General features: G+C 33.8%; 2 protein-coding genes across 3 annotated transcripts in view; one reads left to right on the top strand and one right to left on the bottom strand.

Moving 5' to 3' along the window:
* The window catches only part of LOC125654292 (protein MCM10 homolog), a 63,121-nt gene extending 58,635 nt beyond the window's left edge, over positions 1-4,486 (top strand). For both annotated transcript variants that reach the window (XM_056144830.1, XM_056144829.1), the window contains 2 exons: positions 3,645-3,687; positions 3,805-4,486. In XM_056144830.1, coding sequence (XP_056000805.1) covers positions 3,645-3,687; positions 3,805-3,906 — 145 coding nt within the window. In that variant the 3' untranslated portion in view covers positions 3,907-4,486. The remainder of the gene's footprint in view (positions 1-3,644; positions 3,688-3,804) is intronic.
* A 1-nt stretch (position 4,487) lies between these two features.
* Positions 4,488-11,398, bottom strand: LOC125654298 (serine protease 23-like). The gene is made up of 2 exons (XM_048884174.2): positions 10,482-11,398; positions 4,488-5,614 (listed from the first exon to the last, which is right to left on the bottom strand). The coding sequence occupies exon 2, from the start codon at positions 5,584-5,586 to the stop codon at positions 4,528-4,530; it is 1,059 nt and encodes a 352-aa protein (XP_048740131.1). The 5' UTR covers positions 5,587-5,614; positions 10,482-11,398; the 3' UTR covers positions 4,488-4,527.
* Positions 11,399-22,181: the final 10,783 nt, after the last annotated feature.

Here is a 22,181-nt window from a genome sequence, read left to right as displayed (position 1 = left end):
AGGGGCCATCGAACCTCAGTGCCACTCTGTTACAAAAAAATTTGACAGTTTCTTCTCAGCCAAAGACCTAAAATTAAAGCTTGTTTAAGCCACATTGATATTGAAATATCAAATGGTTAATTTTTTACTTGTTTTTCTTATTTATTTGTATGAAACAAATTTCCCAATTTCAATTAAATATCGCTATTTTTCCCAAACTTGAAGGCCCTGGGTTCAAGGGAAAAAAAACCCTGTTAGCTCACCTGAGCTTTTTTGATCAAAATTTGTCTGTTGGCAGCAGCGTCGTCATCGTAGCTGTAAACTTTTCACAATTTTATCTTCTACTGAACCATTGGGCCAATTTCAACCAAGCATGGCACAAATACCCTTGGGTGAAGAAGATTGTAGTTTGTTCAAGCCATGGGGAGATAATTAAGAAAAGGCAGGCAATTGGGTGGGGTCATTTTAAAATCTTATTCTCAAGAACTAATGAAACATTTTTGAAAGCTTACTGGCATAGTGAAGATTCATTTTTGTTCAAATCATAGGCCCCGGGGCTAGGGGTTAGGGTGGGGCCTCTTAAAGGGATCACACCGGTAATTACCAATGAAAATGAACTTAATTTTGTTTTGTTTTCAGAACATAAAATCATACCATTGTTAGAATATATAAAAGTTGAAGAGAACGTAATATGCTCTTGGTTATTAAGAAGGGGGGAGGGGGAATAACTCCTACATCTGCAAATTCATTGCTCGAGTTCCACCAGTAGATTACGACTTTTTAGCTCACCTGAGCCGAAGGCTCAAGTGAGCTTTTCTGATCAAAATTTGTCCATCGGTGTCGGCGTAAACTATTTTCATCTTCTCTAGAACCACTGGGTCAATTATAACCAAACTTGGCACAAAGCATCCATTTGGCGAAGGGTTTTAAGTATGGTCAAATGAAGGGCCATGCCCCCTTCAAAGGAGAGATAATCACTAAAATGCAAAAATAGGGTGGGGTCATTTAAAAATCTTGCTTCACAAAAACCTCTGGGCCAGAGGAGCTGAAATTTACCATGAAAGTTTCCTGACATAGTGCAGATTCAAATTTGTTAAAATCACAGCCCCCGGGGGTTGGTGGGGCCACAATAGGGTATCAAAGTTTTATATGGGAATAAATAGGTAAAATATTTTAAAATCTTCTTCTCAAGAACCACTGGACCAGAAGACCTGAAATTTACATGAAAGCTTCCTGACATTGTGCAGATTCAAGTTTGTTAAAATCACAGCCCCCGGGGGTTGGTGGGGCCACAATAGGGTATCAAAGTTTTATATGGGAATAAATAGGTAAAATATTTTAAAATCTTCTTCTCAAGAACCACTGGACCAGAAGACCTGAAATTTACATGAAAGCTTCCTGACATTGTGCAGATTCAAGTTTGTTTTAATCATTGCCTTGCCCCCCCCCCCCCCCCCCCCCCCCCCGGATAGGATGGGGCCATAATAGGGGATCAAAGTTTTACATGGGAATAAATAGGGAAAATCTTTAAAAATCTTCTTCTCAAGAACCACTAGGCCAGAAGAGTTGAGATTTACAAGAAAGCTTCCTGACATAGTGCAGATTCAGGTTTGTTAAAATCATGGCCCCTAGGGTAGGATGGGCCCACAATAGGGGATCAAAATTTTACATACAAATATATAGGGAAAATCATTAAAAATCTTCTCAAAAATCACTGGGCAGGAAAGTGGGGGGGGGGGGGGGGGGGGGGGGTAGGTTGGGGCCTCAATAGGGGATCAAAATCTTACATGCAGTCATATAGGGAGAAAATCTTTAAATATCTTCCTCTCAAGAGCCACTGGACTAGGAAAGTACAAACTTTCTGACAGTACAGATTCAAATTTGTGAAAACCATGGCCCCTGAGGGTAGGATGGGGCTACAATAGGGGATCAAATTTTAAATACAAATATAGAGGAGAAATCATTAAAATATCTTCTTTTAAAGAATCACTAGGCCAGTAAATCTTACATTTACATGAAAGCTTCCAGATTCAAGTTTGTTCTAATCATGGCCCCCCAAGGGTAGGATGGGGCCACAATAGGGACCAAAGTTTTACATGGAAATATATATGAAAAATCTTTAGATATGGGCCAAGGTGAGTCAGGTGAGCGATGTGGCCCATGGGCCTCTTGTTTTATCTCACACATAAAGAGGCTTGGTATTACTGTGCCATTGTTGTAATCGATTTTTGGGAAAACACCATTTTTAGGTCACCTGAGTCATGAGGCACATCCATGTCCATCTAATGTACATCAATAAGTTTTGAACAGGTTTTACTCCCCAGAAATTTTCTATGGAACATCTTTTTGGATAAGGAAACAATTGTGTGGTTCTTGGGGCTCTAGAAATAGTAAATCTTCCAACCTCTTCTTTACTCCCGGTATAATGGCAGGATGCATAGTTGTGCCAAGTTTAAAAGCCTCTATCAGAACTGTGAAATTCATTTCCACTGAGTTGTGGTTTCAGGCTCAGGGATGGAGCTGTATAGATCATATAATGAAATATCTTTACTCCTTAATATTTTCAGATTATTTTCTATTCAGATATTTTCTATTTTCAGAAAGTTGTTTTAGACTGTAGTGTGATCCTTTTCTGAATATTATTTAATGATATACCATCTACTGATATTTACTAATTCCAGAGGAATTATTATGGTTTAACTAAAAATAGAAATATATGTGGTAGCCACAGTTTAGTACGTGTATAAATTAAAAGATATAGGCAATATTGAAATTATATCATACTTGGCACAAAGGTTTGTTGGAGATCCTGTTCTCATAGTTGTAAAGATGCAGTCTTACACCATCTACACACAACACTTCTATAGATGTTGTATTTTGTGAGTAATCTATCTACACACAACACTTCTATAGATGTTGTATTTTGTGAGTAATCTATCTACACACAACACTTCTATAGATGTTGTATTTTGTGAGTAATCTATCTATACACACAACACTTCTATAGATGTTGTATTTTGTGAGTAATCTATCTACACACAACACTTCTATAGATGTTGTATTTTGTGAGTAATCTATCTACACACAACACTTCTATAGATGTTGTATTTTGTGAGTAATCTATCTACACACAACACTTCTATAGATGTTGTATTTTGTGAGTAATCTATCTATACACACAACACTTCTATAGATGTTGTATTTTGTGAGTAATCTATCTACACACAACACTTCTATAGATGTTGTATTTTGTGAGTAATCTATCTACACACAACACTTCTATAGATGTTGTATTTTGTGAGTAATCTATCTACACACAACACTTCTATAGATGTTGTATTTTGTGAGTAATCTATCTACACACAACACTTCTATAGATGTTGTATTTTGTGATATACCAGATTACTGTTAAAGCTCTTGTGATACAATTTTACTGAGGTAATTCTGTGTTCATACATTATCAAAGATTACCAGTGTGCTTTTAGATATTACTGTTATCCTTTAAACAATATTTAATAGGATTAGATGGCAGGCGCAAAGCCCATGTAAGGCCCCTAGTGCTTTTTAACATCATTTTTGATGTGTGCTGTATCTGAAAATCCTCTTTATATCATAAAGAAGATTAAGAAAGATTCTGTTGTAATCCACTCCTCTTTACATTGCAGTGATTGTGGAGAATATAACTTTCAGAGGACAGCAATGATGGAGGTAAAATCTTTTGTTTATGATGGATTATGTCCAATAGTACTTTAAGCCAAAAATATCTTTAACTCTATGAATTTATCCAAATTAAGGTGTATAAATTCAGGATTCGATATTTTGTAGGAGAGGAAAGGACCCAAATTGCCAAATGAGAACCTGAGCCTTCGGGGGGATGAGGTGTCCTATTTAGGGGCCATGAATCAGAAAGTTTATCTAGATATATGAGACAATATACTTCATTGGAAGAGATACAATTTGTGTATTATGATAATTTTGTGGGGGTTTTTTTCAAGATGTATGCAAATGGAGAAAGAAATTTTACTGTGACCATTACTTGAATTTGGAATGAACAGGTTTACAGAAAAAAATGAATATAGAAATTTACAGATGTTAATTTATTGCTTATGGGTGCTCTCTGAAATGTTGTATGGAATATTAATTATGAAATCTGACGAGGGTGGGGGGGGGGGGTATAGGGCTTAATTTATTTTTTTTAATTTGTTGTTTGCGTGCCCTCACCCAAGTGACTGAAATATATTTAAAAATAAAAAATCATTTTTATCACATTTTTTAATGATTTAGCAAGAATCTGGAAGTCTGTAGGCAGCATATGTAATCCTTTTGGAGTAATTTTCAATTTCTTCAATGGAAAAAGAAATTGGAAAGTAATGTAGATTTTAAATGTGCAGTCAGTTGATGGCAAAAGTTAACAAAATCCAGCAAACTTGTTCACACAGAATTTGTATAATTGTCTTATAATTTTATACACAATGAAATTTAGAAATATAATCAAAGATGAAAACGAGTTTTTTTTGTTTTTTTTTATGCAACAGTTATTAAGATCCATCAACCTTTGTAAATTCTGGTGGAGTGAAGCAAGGGTTCGTGTTGTGGACATATGTTGTATTCTTTTCCTTCTGGGTGCATCATGGTGCATATATCACTGATCTTGTCTTTAGTTAGAAGATTAAATGAAGTGTAATGTTTTTCCGGCAAAACACTGGATAGAACGCCAATAATTTTATACGTATTACCATGACGATCGTCCTGAGCCAAAATCGTAGCACCCGAGTTACCTCTTGCAGAATCACATTTATTCAAAAGAATGTTTTGGTTAAACCACGGAAAGCTATTCCAGCCATTGCATTCTGATTTCCACATCAGCTTTTTGTTTTTTGGAAAAGCAAAGAAACAAAGTTTCTGGGAATAAATACTGGATTTGATAACACGTAGTGGTGAGAAGTCATGGCGTCCAAAAACGCTGATGTCTAATCGTATGATAGCGTAATCAAACGGTACGCGGCGTGCGTCAGACACCAGTTCTGTTTTCTGCCAACCAAAAGGAACGGTGATTTCCTTAGCGTAATGAAGTCTGTACCCCAACTTATGGGGAATTAAAAGTTTGAGCATTTCCATGTTGTCGTGAAATTTGGTTCCATCGTGAACGCAGTGAGCAGCCGTGAGGACGTAGGATGGTGTGAGCAGCGTTCCTGTACAACCAGAGGACAGCTTTACTACATTGAAAAACGGATACTGACCGAGTTTGTAAGGCTCCACTAAGTCCCTGTCATCACCTCCGTATATAAAGCTGCTTTTCTGGGGTTCTCTCTTCTGAGTTCTGAGAACTCCATCCTGTGGTACATGAGTGTTCATTAAATCTGACTTCCTCACTAGAAATACACGTTTATTTCTGAAAGCAACTGGGGGTAGTATCTTGACGGTATATACTTGCTGTGACGGTAAAATTTGAACCAGGTGTTCCGTTCCAAACTTGTAAGAAGTGACCCCAGTGGTGTTCTCGTCCAGAAGATCATTGGGGCGGCGTGGACCTTCCTCACCAGGGTGAGTATATACACAGATGATGTGAAGAGCACAGAGATATAACAGTAACGTTACTTCATCCATTGTGGCACTGGGTTCTTGGACCTCATGACTGAAACAAAAATATCAGATGGATCGAATTAAAGATTTAATATAGCATTTGCCATCAAGATATTCTCAATAAATTGTTGGGTTTGTGGATATTTTTTTTTCTCGTACGCTCGAAATAGAACATATAATTATGTTTTGATTTGGGAAAAGGTGACTAATTCATAAAAGTTGGCGCTTTTAGAAATTGATTTTTAATTTGGCGTTGTTTACAACTGCTTTTGCGTCAATGCACGGATACAAATACAGTCTCAATTGCACTGATGACCAGTCTTGTTCATACCAGGTACGTGTACTTTGGCACTCCCACCTCACTTAATTTCATTTGTCCGTAAGGCGACAAGCTCAAAATATCGGAATTTTTAAAAAGAGCTTTCTCAATGAATTTTAGAAACGCCACTAATTTCATTCTTGGGGAATGTCCCCGCCTCACTCAGGAGACGGTTCATGTTATAGCGATGTTCAGTGGTCATTGTTTCATTGAGACGGTTCATGTTATGGCGATGTTCAGTGGTCATTGTTTCATTGAGACGGTTCATGTTATGGCGATGTTCAGTGGTCATTGTTTTATTTTTATGCATAGAAGGAAACTGACAATTCGATAAATTAAAGAAACAAATAAGTGTTTTCAGTAATGTCATGTTTTTATTGCATGCATAAAGAAACAAATAAGTGTTTGTAGTCATGTCATGTTTTTATTGCATGTGTACACGTTTATACAAATTGATACAACCATGTAGTTACTCTTAAACTTTCATGGGGAAAGAGAAATCGCTGTGAATGCCGATTATTGTGTTCCAGTTGACCTAATCCACAGGCCACTCAACTTCGCTTTCTTGCCAACATTATCTTTTATATATATATTTTCTTCATAATTCTCACCCCAAAGTCAATGTACCAATTCAAACAAGACTTGACACCAAGTACTCTTCTATAATTGCCGCCCCCTTTTATGGGGATGATGGTTTTCTTTAAATGCGCTTTATTTGTCATCTACAGAGATCGGTAATGACAGGTACTCTTAGCTTGATAGAGTGGGTTAGAATTTACGGTTCTTTTTGCTTCTACTTGGCAAAACCTGAATTTTCAAAGTTTTTTTTCCCTCTACATATGTACAACCACTATTGATTGTATGATATTTCATTATTATTGGAGTGACATGTCAGACATAAGTTTACATTTTCAGTTGTGTATGGGTACTCTCTAAGACAACCATACCATCTTGTTTATGTGTACAGTTAGTGTATGGGTACTCTCTAAGACAACCATATCATCTTATTTATGTGTATAGTGTACATTCAAAATCGTTCATGGCCCCGAGGTCTATAAGAGGAGAATAATAACAGGTGGTACCTAAATGCTACTAAAGCTATTATTCAGACACCAGACATTTCTCACAGTGGATGGGAGGTAGAAGGGAATGTATGCCATCATTCTTATGGGTGTTTGTTTTGCCACATTCAGCACTTTCAGTTCATTATTAGATATTAAGAAATGAAAAAATGATTAACTTGTTTATATAGCAATTATTATATGACAGTTCACTTCTTGTTTTGACAATAATCTGGAGTGAAAGGAAGCCAACCATAATTCTGCCATCAGATTTTGTTTTGACAATCATTAATATGTAATATACTAAACCAAATGATCACAAAGCTTATTTTTATTTTATCTCAATAAAAAAATCTCTCTTTTTAAAAATCAAGATAATATTTTACAATAAATATGATAAAAGGAATAACAATTTTGTAATTATTATCAAAATCTAAAGTTTGAAATTGATATAGATTCTCATAGAAAATATAAATATTTACATATATATTTTCTTAAAACTTAACAAAAAGAACATATGTTTTCAAATATATATCAAAATCAATATTTTTTTTTTTTTTTTTTTCTTATAAACTGTGACTTTTTGTCCTGTGACATTTTGTTGTACTTTCATACAAATTTTAATTTTAATTTAAATTTAAATTTTATTTTCTTATAAAACTGACTTTTTGTCCTGTGATATTTTGTCCTACTTTCATAAAAAAAAATTATTGTGACTTTGTCCATGGTCATTTTGTCCGTGACTTTTTGACCTGTGACTTTCTATCCTACATTCGATAAAACATAACCAAAATAGGTACATGTATGTAATTTCCATACTTCTGAATAAATATTACCGTTTAGAGGTAGAACATAAGATTTGTAGCTGTTTTTCTTGTTCTTTGACTTCACCATTTGTTAAATATCCTCAGATTACCAAAAGTTGTTTTTACACCACAACTTTGAACCACCTTTATTACTCTGCATGAGTTCCATTTTTGGAATGATGATTGGCTTAGCAAATGAGACTCCATATATACTTTTAAGCTAACAATTACAGGTACATGGTACCCAAATGCATGGATAGTTTCTTAAACTTTACAAAAAGAACAGATGTGTTTTCAAATATATATCAAAATCAATATTTTCTTAGAAACTGTGACATTTTGTCCTACTTTCATAACATTTCTAACTATGACTTTTGTCTTGTTTTCTTATAAAACTGACTTTTTGTTCTGTGACATTTTGTCCTACTTTCATAAAATTTCTTATTTTGACTTTTTGTCCTGTGACTTTCTGTCCTACATTCAAAAATTCATATTGGTAAACGATTTTTGGAATCGAACTTAATTCGTGCTCACATGCATATAAATGTATAATGCAGACTCGTTTTGACGATTGTTTTATGAAGAAATATTACCCAACGACAATGAAATAATAAATAAAAATATGGATGGACATATTGTGATAATTCGTTTTAAAAAGTAGTAGGAAAGACATCATTTTGTGCAGGCGAACATATAGTGACACTTTGGAAAAAAAATGGACGGACATATTGGGCAGGCGGACAGTTTGGTCCAAAATTGGGCGGACATATAGCGAAGGCGGACATATAGGGACTCAACACATTATAAAAGCAAAGTTGTTTGTTTTAACATTTTGCACCTAAATGAAAATTAATTACAGCTCAAGGGGAATGATGTACGAAACTTTGATGTGATGTGTTCTATCTCGAAACAAAAACATTTTGTAAAACGTTATCCAACATAATTTGGTCAGAATGTGACTGTAAACAATATGTCATTTCCTAATTTTCTCGTATAACACCTTTTAAGGAGTTCAAGGACCGGTCCCTAAAACCGATTATCATATATCCTTTCCACAGCTATAGTGTAAAAATGCGTAATGACCAAAAACAGATTGTGAACCCCTGCGCTTGGTCCCAGGGAAGGATATCTTAACATAACAATTTTTTATCCCAACAATTCATTTAAACGTCTAGGCCTATACTATTTCTCTCAAGTCGAAAGTTACGCTTGATTTTAGCCAATCACGCAAAACCCAGTCACCTCAGCTCAATCAACTCTCATCAGTACTTTCAGTACTTTGATTTTCTAGCGCATTCATTTCAAAGTAATAGTAAATTGTTGTATTGTGGATTACGTTCCGTAATATTTTATTTCCAGTGACAGATCGGAAACATTGAATATTGTTTTTAAATGTTCTTTATGAATTCATCGTTTGTGGTATATAGTTCGATAAGTCATATTTTTCTCTGGGCGAGAATGAGTTTAATATGATTGTTATGTACTTTTCATTTCGAAACCCACTTCCATGTTTACACCTTTGAAAAATCTCGTTAACCATTTTTTGGGTATTTGTTACTGTGTAATTGTATATTGATATTTTAAGCGACTTGCACATTGCTTTGAATTTTAAGGATGTATTCTTCTCATGTTTATAGTATGTGTTGAAATGTGTTGTTTCGTATGCAGCAACTATAAAATATATATACCATCTTTAGAAACAATTTAAAGTGGGTGTAGCGTTGTTGTGGGGTTGTTGTTTTTTTTTTTTGGTTTTTTTTGTTGTCTTTGTGTCAAGGATATCGCAAGCTAACAATCTACAATGAAAATATGAATATTGACGGCAATCTAACAGCTCAACTTTATGACATACGGAATTAATTCAGCCTCTCCATCGTCAACTTCCCATAGTGATGTAGGACTATTCCATTATCACCTGCATGTGGTGTTTATGTCTCTCAACTTATTCGATTCGCATGAGCTTGTTCTGCAAATGATCAGTTTTTAAAAAAAAAGAAAAGACAAAGTTGATGTTATAGGGCATTCAACACTCGTTTAAAGTCTTAAACCCAGAAAGGTACATTATTCAAAATGCTGCATATTTTCTAAGGCCTCGACTCTTTCCGCATATTAATGACCTTCGTTTTAAGTCTGCAAATCTACAATGCTTGAGGAATTGCATAAAAAGTTGAATATATTTGCTTCAAATCTAGAAATACGATAGAATCAGAAATTACTGCTCGTCTGCTTGCAGAGTGAAATGCTTGAGATCCACAACGACTGCCAGTGAGAGTTCCTTTTATTAAAAGGATGACCACGTCATTTTCAATTACGCCAGTCGACTCTATCTAAGCGAGCGGTCAAGACTCGAACAAAAGTCAAACTAAATCCGGATGAACAGTACTAGTAACTCCGCAGTTAAAGAATCGTACGCTAGTTTTGTATTTTATACAGTTTTAGTGGTATAGCAGAAACATTCGATAAACATGTCTACAGGTTTAGTGTTACAACAGAAACATTCGATAAACATATCTACATGCTGTTGAATATTGAAACATTTAGTAAACATAATTACAGTTTTAGTGACATTGAAGAAACATTCAATAAACATGTATATAATTTTGAATATGAGTGTATGGTAGTCTATATCTAACATCTCTTAATTAAACATCAACAAGACATGGGTCGGGAAAAAAATGAAGACATCGAATATATCAAAAAATTTCAACTATACAGACTTAATATCCTACTTACCTAAGAAAGAACTCAATGTATAGGCCAAAGTTTCCTGTCCGTGTCCGATCTGACTTTTATAGTGTCAGCTGTCGCCCCCGCAGGCCTATGTAATTATATCCTCCAGTGAATGGACATTTGAGAGAGGAGGAGAAGATAAAAATAATTAACTAGAGTGTTCTGAACCATCCCCGTACACTATTGATAAACTTTATGAATCATGAATATTGGTGCCACAATATAATCATAAATCTACCGGTTTTCTCACACAAGCGCAAAATAAATTATGTCAATCTCAACGCTTATTGAAGATGGAATACACAATTCTCAATACAATATCATATATACGTAGTAATGCAAAAGAGTTGATGCAGCATCATGGGCAAACAGTCTGTAAGTGGGTTTTTTAAAATGTAAAATATAAAACCTTATTAATATGAATGAGAGCAATATTGCATAAAATGTTAAGCACTAGATATTCTACTTTATTCAAATAGATTTTTCAATTTCTTTTAAAACGGTTTTTAAAAAATTAGACGTCTATAGTCATGAAAATGCCGAGAATAAACGTAATTAGTTGATATTAAACGTAAACAGCCGATGATAAACGTAAATAGTTGATATTAAACGTAAAATGCCGAGAATAAACGTAAATAGTTTATATTAAACGTAACTAGCCGAGAATAAACGTAAATAGTTGATAATAAAGGTAAATAGTTGATATTAAAAGTAAATAGTTGATGTTAAACGTAAATAGCAATCGAAATTGATGTTTTCTTATCCTTGCTATCTGCAGACCAAAAATTAGTTTTAGCTTTCACACGAAAGATTTTTTTTTAAAGGTTGAAAACGAGAAAATTGGGGGTTTGCATGAATTCATTGTAAGACTGACTTTTTCTTTTTTACAGTATTCATGTTCGAGACTTTGAATGACCGTGGTTAAACAATAATTTATTCATAAATAAGTGAATGGTAATAAGGCAGCAGGCACAGCCTATTATAGCCCTCTCCCTGCTTATCGGATGCTGTGAACTTGATATCTATTGATTAACCTGTTAATACTAAAGTTATACACGTACCCTCAAGTATAAATACATTTCCAATTTATGACAGCCATTTCCTCGTGAATTCGCTGCCGTTGTAAACACAATGTGCGTATGAATATATATATATATCCGACACTTTAAGAAAGTAGGGTGTTGTTGGGTTTTTGTGCTTTTATATATATATATATATATATATATATATATATATATATATAAAGCACTAAATAATCACAACTAGGTACTGAAAATTTTCGCCCCAGTCCGGGGTCGAACCAGCGACCTGCGGCACCCACCGCCTAGCAAGACTCAAACCAGTGCGTAAGTCCACTCGGCGACAACGACTTCCCTAAAAAAGGAAGTTTTGTTATGCTCCTAAAGCGCTACTTATACACACTGATGCAATCTCACACAGTCGCTGTGTCATTCAGTGTTTAAGATATTTTATAAGGAGAGTGGATCTCTCGATGCAATTCTATAGAATATTTAATGTAAAGCACAAACAAACAATTATAACACCCAACCTTACGTTTACCCCTAGGATCTAAGCGATACATGTGATAATCAATTAATTAATATATAAAGCACTAAATAATCACAACTAGGTACTGAAAATCCTCAGGTGAATGCAAATATTGAATACCATTAACCAATATTAGCATTCATCTGATTCTGGATGTTAAAATCCAGAAAGCGCTAGTGATTTAAATATATTTTGGAACTGCATATTTTCCTGCTTTTTTATTGAATTATATATATATATATATATATATATATATATATATATATATATATATATATATATATATATGCATATAGTATGTATATATATATAAAAATAAATTTTATTTCTGAAAATACATTAACTAAGGTATGAACTGCTCTGCACGCCGGTATCTTTCATGAAGCGCTAACGTGCATCAAGAATCAAGAATAGTGCATCAGCGTGAAGCGTTACAATTCATAATCTCAAGTATTTTCAAAAACGAAATTAATTTCTTAATTATACCTTCTCTTACCAAGTATCCATACCATATTTAGCCTGCGACTTTTGGTTCAAATTTTCTTTTCCTAAGTCGCTAAGGAAATACATTACTCACTGAGAATGATTTATGAAATGATTAAGGCAAAATTTCTTACATCAAAATACTATGATTTCTTAACATTTGTGGCATAACATTTCAATTTCGTAATTGACGTGTGATATACATATTTTGAAATTATGTGAAGAAACTACAAACAATTCTGCATTTTATGATAGCATATCCATAGAAATAATTTTGCAAATAATGTTACATTTATTTATATATTTTTTTCAAAGTGACATCATTTTATTGAAATACGTGTATATAGTGAAAAATGAAATGATAACTCACTTATATCCAAGTACTATATATCAAAAATTTAATTGTTGCTCAAGAAAATGAATATTCATATTCGTAACACATTTTCAGTTCAACAAATACAAACGTTTTTAAAAATCGGTGTCCTATTTGACAAAAATATCAACCAAATTGATAAATTCACAATATCTGAATTAGTTTCAAGTCTCTAGATCTACGATTGTATCATAGATTACCAAACTGAAATACATGTATGTGTCTTGGGTAAAAATACATGTATTGATAAAATATCAGGAAAAAAATTGAGAATGGTAAAATCGTGCAGATTTATAGCTTTTTTATGCCCCCCTTTGAAAAAGAGGGAGCATATTGTTTTGCAACTGTCGGTCGGTCGGTCTGTAGACCATGTGTTGTCCGCTCAATATCTTGAGAACCGTTCACTTGATGATAATGATATTTCATATGTGGGTTGGTTATGAGTAGAAGATGACCCCTAGTGTTTTTCAGGTCCAAAGGTCAAGGGTCAATCTACTCTGGACATAGGAATATAATGTCCGCTCAATATCTTGAGAACCCTTTGCTTGAAAAACATCAAACTTAGCACACTGGTACATCCTGAGGAGTAGATGACCCCTATTGATTTTGAGGTCATATGGTCAAGGGTCAAACTGGGCATAGGAATATACTGACCATTCAATGTCTAGAGAACCCTTTGCTTGACAAACATCAAACTTGGCAGACCAGTACATCTTCAGAAAAAAAAATGACCCCTATTGATTTTGAGGTCACATGGTCAAGGGTCAAACTGGACATAGGAATATACTGTCCGTTCAATATCTTGAGAACCCTTTGCTTGACAGACATCAAACTTGGTACACTGGTACAACTTCAGGAGAAGATGACTCCTATTGATTTTGAGGTCACATGGTCAAAGGTCAAGAGTCAAACAGGACATTGGAATATACTGTCTGCTCAATATCTTGAGAACCCTTTGCTTGAGAGACATCAAACTTGGTACACTGGTACGTATTTAGGAAAAGATGACCCCTATTGATTTTGAAGTCACATGGTCAAAGGTCAAGGGTCAACCTGGACATTGGAATATACTGTCCGCTCAATATCTTGAGAACCGTTTGTTTTACAGACATCAAACTTAGTACAGTGGTGTATATTCAGGAGGAGATGACTCCTATTGATTTTGAGGTCACATGGTCAAAGGTCAAACTGAACATAGTAATATGCTGTCCACTCAATATCTTGATAACCCTTTTGCTTGACAGACATCAAACTTAGTACACTGGTACATCTTCAGGAGATGATGACCCATATTGTTTTTGAGGTCAAAAGTCAATTGTTGAACTGGACATAGTGATATGCTGTCTCCTATATTTTAAGAATTATTTGCTTGATTGACACCAAACTTGGTAAACTGGTACAGCATAAGGAGTAGATGACCCCTATTGATTGTTAGGTTACATGGTCAATTCACTCTTAACATAGGAAGATATTGCCTGCTCAATATTTTGAATTGATGATACTACTATCAATTAAATGATGTGTATGTATAACCCTTTTCAATTTTGCACCATGGGGGGCATATGTGTTTTACAAACATCTCTTGTTTCATCAAAAAATTCTTTTATCACAAAATATAGCCCTTTCAAAGCCTTTTCTAGATTTGAATTGACACAAAAGTTTACAAGTAGATAAAATTAGTAGCAAATATTGTATTATGATGATGATAAGATATTGTATTGTGGTGATGATAAGATATTGTATTGTGATGATGATAAGATATTGTATTGTGATGATGATAAGATATTGTATTGTGATGATAAGATATTGTATTATGATAATGTGATGATGATAAGATATTGTATTGTGGTGATGATAAGATATTGTATTGTGATGATGATAAGATATTGTATTGTGATGATAATAAGATATTGTATTGTGATGATGTGATGATGATAAGATATTGTATTATGATGATGATAAGATATTGTATTGTGATGATGATGATAAGATATTGTATTGTGATGATGATAAGATATAGTATTGTGATGATGATAAGATATTGTATTGTGATGATGATAAGATGTTGTATTGTGATGATGATGATAAGATATTGTATTATGATGATGATAAGATATTGTATTGTGATGATGTGATGATGATGATAATATATTGTATTGTGATGATGATAAGATGTTGTATTGTGATGATGATGATAAGATATTGTATTGTGATGATGATAAGATATTGTATTGTGATGATCTGATGATGATAAGATATTGTATTGTGATGATCTAATGATGATAAGATATTGTATTGTGATGATGATAAGATGTTGTATTGTGTTGATGATAAGATATTGTATTGTGATGATCTGATGATGATAAGATATTGTATTGTGATGATGATAAGATGTTGTATTGTGATGATGATAAGATATTGTGTTGTGATGATGTGATGATGATAAGATATTGTATTGTGATGATCTGATGATGATAAGATATTGTATTGTGATGATGTGATGATGATAAGATATTGTATTGTGATGATCTGATGATGATAAGATATTGTATTGTGATGATGATAAGATATTGTATTGTGATGATCTGATGATGATAAGATATTGTATTGTGATGATGATAAGATATTGTATTTTGATGATGATAAGATGTTGTATTGTGAGGATGATAAGATATTGTATTGTGATGATGTGATGATGATAAGATATTGTGTTGTGATGATGTGATGATGATAAGATATTGTATTGTGATGATGTGATGATGATAAGATATTGTATTGTGATGATGTGATGATGATAAGATGTTGTATTGTGATGATGATAAGATATTGTATTGTGATGATCTGATGATGATAAGATATTGTATTATGATGATGATAAGATATTGTATTGTGATGATAATAAGATATTGTATTGTGATGATGATAAGATATTGTATTGTGATGATGATAAGATATTGTATTGTGATGATGATGATGATAAGATATTGTATTGTGATGATGATGATGATGATGTGATGATGATAAGATGTTGTATTGTGATGATGATAAGATATTGTATTGTGATGATGATGATGATAAGATATTGTATTGTGATGATGATGATGATGATGATGATAAGATATTGTATTGTGATGATGATAAGATATTGTATTGTGATGATCTGATGATGATAAGATATTGTATTATGATGATGATAAGATATTGTATTGTGATGATAATAAGATATTGTATTGTGATGATGTGATGATGATAAGATATTGTATTGTGATGATGATGATGATAAAATATTGTATTGTGATGATGATGATGATGATGATGATGATGATGATGATGATGATGATGATGATAAGATATTGTATTGTGATGATGATGATAAGATATTGTATTGTGATGATCTGATGAGGATCAGATATTAGTAGCTACTAACTACTCAGTTTCATCATCTTGGACAGCTCTAAAGCTGAGGAGACAATTTCTGTAAAGCGCACAGTAGCTTTGAAGAGCTTATCCGTGATATTGATTTACAGTTCTTTGTAATAAATATCTTAATTTTGTTCTTTTTTGTATTGAAATAGATTTTATTTCCCAGACCTAGTGTACATCAAGATTAACACCTGTACAGGGTATTACAGTTGCTGACTAAACTCCCTCTAAAACAAACATATTGGTTCGAAAACACTACGCAGGGTGTCATTTTGTAAATGTAAAAGTATTTATTTAGTCAGAATGAAAAAGCGATTTTCGTGAGCTAAATACATATTGTATGACTGTTGTTTTGTATAATATTGACTGGAATGGATAAAATAACGACACTCAGATAATCTTTACATTATTTAGAGTTGCAGATATCCCCAATTATACTTCAAGATATCCCCAATGAATTAGATTTAGCGCTTTAATATACAGTTAGCTGAAGAGAACACAAATCATAACTCCAATCTAATTAAAATCAGACTTCTTAGATCCGCGCCGTATATTCTGCGTAGGAAGATCTTACATAACCCTATTGTAGCGATTGTGAGCGTATTCTAGGATCTGATTTTAATTAGATTGATCATAACCCCATTGCAATGATACTAAAATAACTCTCTCTCTCTCTCTCTCTCTCTCTCTCTCTCTCTCTCTCTCTCTCTCTCTCTCTCTCTCTCATATAGCACTAATATCTTTGATTAGCAAACAAACACTCTCAAACTTCGCTATTGATAATCCGATAGCAATACCCGTATTCTGCAAAACATAACGACACGTAAATACATGTAGCCATGCGTATAGATTACCAAAAAAACAACAACAACAGAAGTTCAGATTTGTATAGAAAGAGTTTAATTTCTTATCAAACGATAGGTATCATCGTAATCATGGAGTATTTTATGTAATTAAGAAATGTAGAAGAGCCTATTTGCATTGAATTCGGCATCTTTGAGTAACCTTGTAATTTTCAATTTGAATACCATTGTGGTATAGGATGATGAATAGAATTCCCATGACAAGGATACAGCGAGGGACTGTTTATTTCTTAAGATGGGAGTTTCCTTACTCGAGTCCTTGGGTGTGTGGTTATCGTTCATATGATATACTGCACTGCTAGAAAATAACTTGTGTTCGCGAATACTTTAACCTGAGGATAATTCTGGTCACAACTCATCGTATTCAGAAACCATTAGCATTCACAGACCGGATCGTGATCTATATTCCTCAATAAGAGGTAGCAGCGAATCTTCGGATTTTTTGGCATGTAAATGAATAATACATGTAGTTGGTTGACTTGAGTAGATTTTGAAAATGGTCACCCATTGTTTGGGGAAAGGCAGGTTCACCGAGAGCAAAATGAAAATAACACTAAAAGTAAGAATGAAGATAAATGATAATGAAATACAAGGACCCACTGGCTGCACAAGGAAAAGGCGGCACTTTTGGTTGATTGGGATGTACGTTCATGAAATCTGAACAGTTGAAATCATGAATTTGAAATTTTTGTATAGGGAATCAGGCGGCGAGGATTTCTTGTACTATGTTTGCTCGAGGCTAACTAATTTAATTCAAATGAATTCAAAATGAGTTTTCAAAAAGTTTTTGTTAGTTTCTCATGAGTGTCTATTTCCTTTAGACGCCTATAAATGGCGTTTTATGTGCGTGCATCTCTAACCAATAAAAAAAATCCCTGTGAACTTTAAATACCAGTCTCTCAAAGATGCTTTTTAAACAAAATAGTATGGCTTGTTTGTTGAAATACTGAAATTGTCAGCATTTCAAAATTTAAATTCGATTTTAATACTTCTGGATATTCAATACTTTGAAATATATCTCTACAGCATAGTATGGTGTGGCAATGGTTCAGCAAAATGTACTGTAACTAGTTTTGAAAAATTCATTTATGAAAAAGATTTTTAATCGTAAAGCTATATCTTTTTAAAAAAAAAGATTTTATAATACCTTATAGGCAAATCTTTTATCCTAAAACAATTTTCTTGGAAATAAGACCTGGAGTCGTAATATTTTCATTCGTGAATTAGGCCCCAATTTCGTATTGTTAGCCTTTTTGCTGTTCATCAACTCTAGTCCCGTGGGGATCCGGGTTAGAATAGGTCTTCCGTATCCCTTGCTTATCGTAAGAGGCGACTAAATGGGACGATACTTCGGATGGGACCGTAAAAACAGCATGAGGCCCCGTGTCACAGCAGGTGTGGAAGATAAAGATCCCTCCCTGTTCAAAGGCCTAAAATTTGCAAGCCTTCACCGGCAATGGTGACGTCTCCATATGAGTGAAATATTCTCGTTAATGTTCATACTCTGAGTTAGTCTGAATGAATATATTCTAGTTTATAATAAAGTACAACTTTACATGAACAAGATGAACTGGTGCACTTATCACCATAAATGTTATCAAGCTTTAGTTTTATTAGTTTTTATTCACCAATTTTATATAATGTAACATCTATTTTTAAACATATTACAATTTAGAGATAAGGAAACATATATTAATCCTGCTTCTCATCAACTTTAAGTTTTGAATGAGGATTTTGCCCAGATGATGAGTGCTGAGTGCGTTAGAAATGAATTTTTTTCCAATATTTCAAAGATAAATGCTGAATACATGCACAATTTTTTAAAGCAGTTTTCATAAGTTACATTCCTTTAAAAATGATTTGCGTATTCATTGACCCAAACATTTCCAAAAGATCTTTTTAGTGCAATTTTGGCGATTTGATACCGATCCTCAACTTTATAGCTAGGAATAAGAAAGACTGACAGTCTTATATAGAGGTAAATTTACGAAAATAAGTACACCACTTAAGTATAGAAGGAACATTTTTGAGAAATGGATATCGTTCAGAATTGACAGTTAAAAGAGAAGGAAACTTAATAAGTGCGATATCCTGAATGGTATCTACGGTGATAGAGGGGTCAATTACGAATGAATCCAAAGGATAGGCCCGCCCTGGTGATTTTATCAATAACCTGGCGCGTAAATGTCCCGCGATAGTGTGTTGTAGTGTAGCCGGAAATTTCATTCATAAAATGATGCCATTTTATCTACTACTGTCTCCATTACACTCCGCATTGTGAGGTCGCTGCGGGCTTTCTTAATAAACGATGATTGATTGTGACATTATAGCACAAAATGCCGACACGGCATCAATAAACAGTATTTTGTGAAAGAGAGGATGTGTTTTTTCTTTAGAACATCTATACTGCCAGTAAGAAAAATTACTGCTGATGAATTCGAACGCGAGCTGCTTCAATGTACTGAATGCTCGATGCTGCATAACATGCATATTAACTTGCTGATCAAAGTTTTCTAAAATCGTGGGTGGTAGAAGGTAACAATCAAATTTTGTAGAACATCTTTTTAAAATCATTTATTTTCTTGTAAGTTTATGCAAAACACGCTTTTGAGTTTTGATATTTGAAACAACGTCAGATCATCCAAAGAACACCTAGCAAATGTGTAATTCTAAAGGTGTAAAATTACCCACTAGATTAAAGTACCATTGGTCTGGCACCAGGAAGTACTAGTAGTAGCGTCTGTTGCGTCATTATTTGTGTTCCTAATAGGAGGGGGATTTTCACAATCATTCTAATGTAAAACTTTAAATAACCCCATACTTGATACCTGATATTGTACCAAGAAATCGTTATGACCAACAACAACAACAAACAAAATAGCACGTGCATGTCCATACCCCACTAATGAGAAAATGTACTGTCTGCAAGTCTGACTGAGTAGAAGATGAATTCGATCCATTTTGTATTTGACTGTATAGTGTATAGCATATCAACACCTAAGAAAACCAATCATAGAGTCAATGAACATTATGTGCAAGAATTTTAGAAGCCTTTGTAATAGAGAGATGTTTATCTGGATTATGAGCAACAAATGTAACAATATTATATATATATATACATATATAGCTGTTCATTATTAAGAAAAGTTGATCTATCGTGAACTTGTAAGTTTTATTTCTTTATCTATCTTCTGGATAATCACTCTTTCTATATGATTTATATATATGAACTTTGTATTCTTTGTATGCCCTCTGGGCACAAAATTGGAAATAAATTACTTACTTACTTACCCCCCTTCCCACGATTAAATTCTTTCATTCACAATCATGTATACAATGAAAAATTTCGAAGTGAAATGTCCAAAGATAACCCCTTATTTATTTTTATTTTTTTTATTTATTTATTTATTTTTTTTATTTTTCATCTCTCAAAAACCATGGTCAAACTCGGTTGATAATGGTTTTCTGGAAGCGATTTTTTTCCGGAGGCAGCCAAGAATACCGATATAGTTGAACAAAATGGTGGCGCATATATGGCTTACAAAATTTTCTTTTGTCGATTTTGTCTTTTTTCCCCATACGTTTTACATATAGAGCCTTACTTCGCGGACTGGACATCTGGCCATCAAAGCTTTGCTCAGTATTAGCTTTTTCTCCAGAACTCGTATTAAAATTTCCATTGAAGGATTGACAAAGTTTCTGGAAAATCGTACCCTGTAGGCTACATGTATGTCAGACACGCATATAGGAGGGGGGGGGGGGGGTCTGAACCCACCACCCCAGGGTTAAGTAGAAAAATATCTGCCTATATGTATGCACTTCCTGTAAAATACTGAATGTTAGTCCATGGTTTCAAATGAACCCCATACCGGTAGCTCCATCAACATATCAGTAAATGAGTGAGATGAAAACAAAATGAATGCATTACTGTACTATTTAACTCCTGATCACGGGGTTTAATCCTGTTGTGGACGTTTTTATTTTCTCTGAAAATCGTCTTTGGAAAATTTCAATTGTGATCACATACTTTTAATCACACGAAAACTAGGCCTATCAGATTTTTTTTAAAAGTTTTTGTCAGATATATACATATGTACATGTAAGGGTTTCCATTCATAACGCTTCTAATTATACATATATTTATATTACAAATCGAATTTTCCTCTATAAACCAACCAATTCCAGCTGGCGACACAGTCCGTTCACATTGACTATGTCATGTCTATGTGTTGACGTACGTCACAATAACTACTGTAGCAGAGGCTAGGAGTTCGTTTTATGCAACAAAATAGAAGCAATGTATACAAACGGTGTTTTAGTAAATGAATATGAATATAAGAAATGAACATCACCTTTGAGCTGTTCATGGTCAATATGAACGGGTTTGGATTTGAGGCAAATTCTCTGTGAATCGCTAGCTCAAAAGTGATGTTCATTTCTTAAATATTTATATTACAAATCGCATTTTCTTCTATGAACCAGTCAATTTTAGCACAATCCGTTCATATTGACTATGAACGGATTATGAACTGATACCTTCACATTCACGGATTTTTCTTACGGATCCTTACGTATTCCACGAATCCGTAAAAGTACACGGATTGTTACGATTTAGACAGGGATACCGACGAGTGATTTACGAATACTTGCGCTCGTAATGACACTGAACAATCCGTAAAGCGATTGTAACCCGACGTGAATGAAATCGTAAATATCACTTAGGCATTCGTAATAATCCGTAAACAATTCGTAAACTATCCGTAACATATCGTAAACTAACTGCAAAGATTCGTAAAAAAAAAAACAAAAAAAAAACTTTTTACGAGTGTTTTACGGATTCTTACGAGCAGTTTACGTGTTCTTGCGATCAGTTTACGATACTTACGGATTGCTACATGTAAAGCTACTAAAGCACTCGTAATGACTTTGAACAATCCGTAAAGCGATTGTAACCCGACGTGAATGAAATAGTAAATATCACTTAGGCATTCGTAATAATCTGTAAACTATCCG

Source organism: Ostrea edulis, chromosome 7, assembly GCF_947568905.1.
Source record: "Ostrea edulis chromosome 7, xbOstEdul1.1, whole genome shotgun sequence".
In the NCBI taxonomy this organism is placed as follows: Eukaryota; Metazoa; Mollusca; class Bivalvia; order Ostreida; family Ostreidae; genus Ostrea; species Ostrea edulis.
The sequence above is the reverse complement of the archived record's forward strand: the minus strand, read 5'-3'. Positions and strand labels throughout refer to the sequence as shown.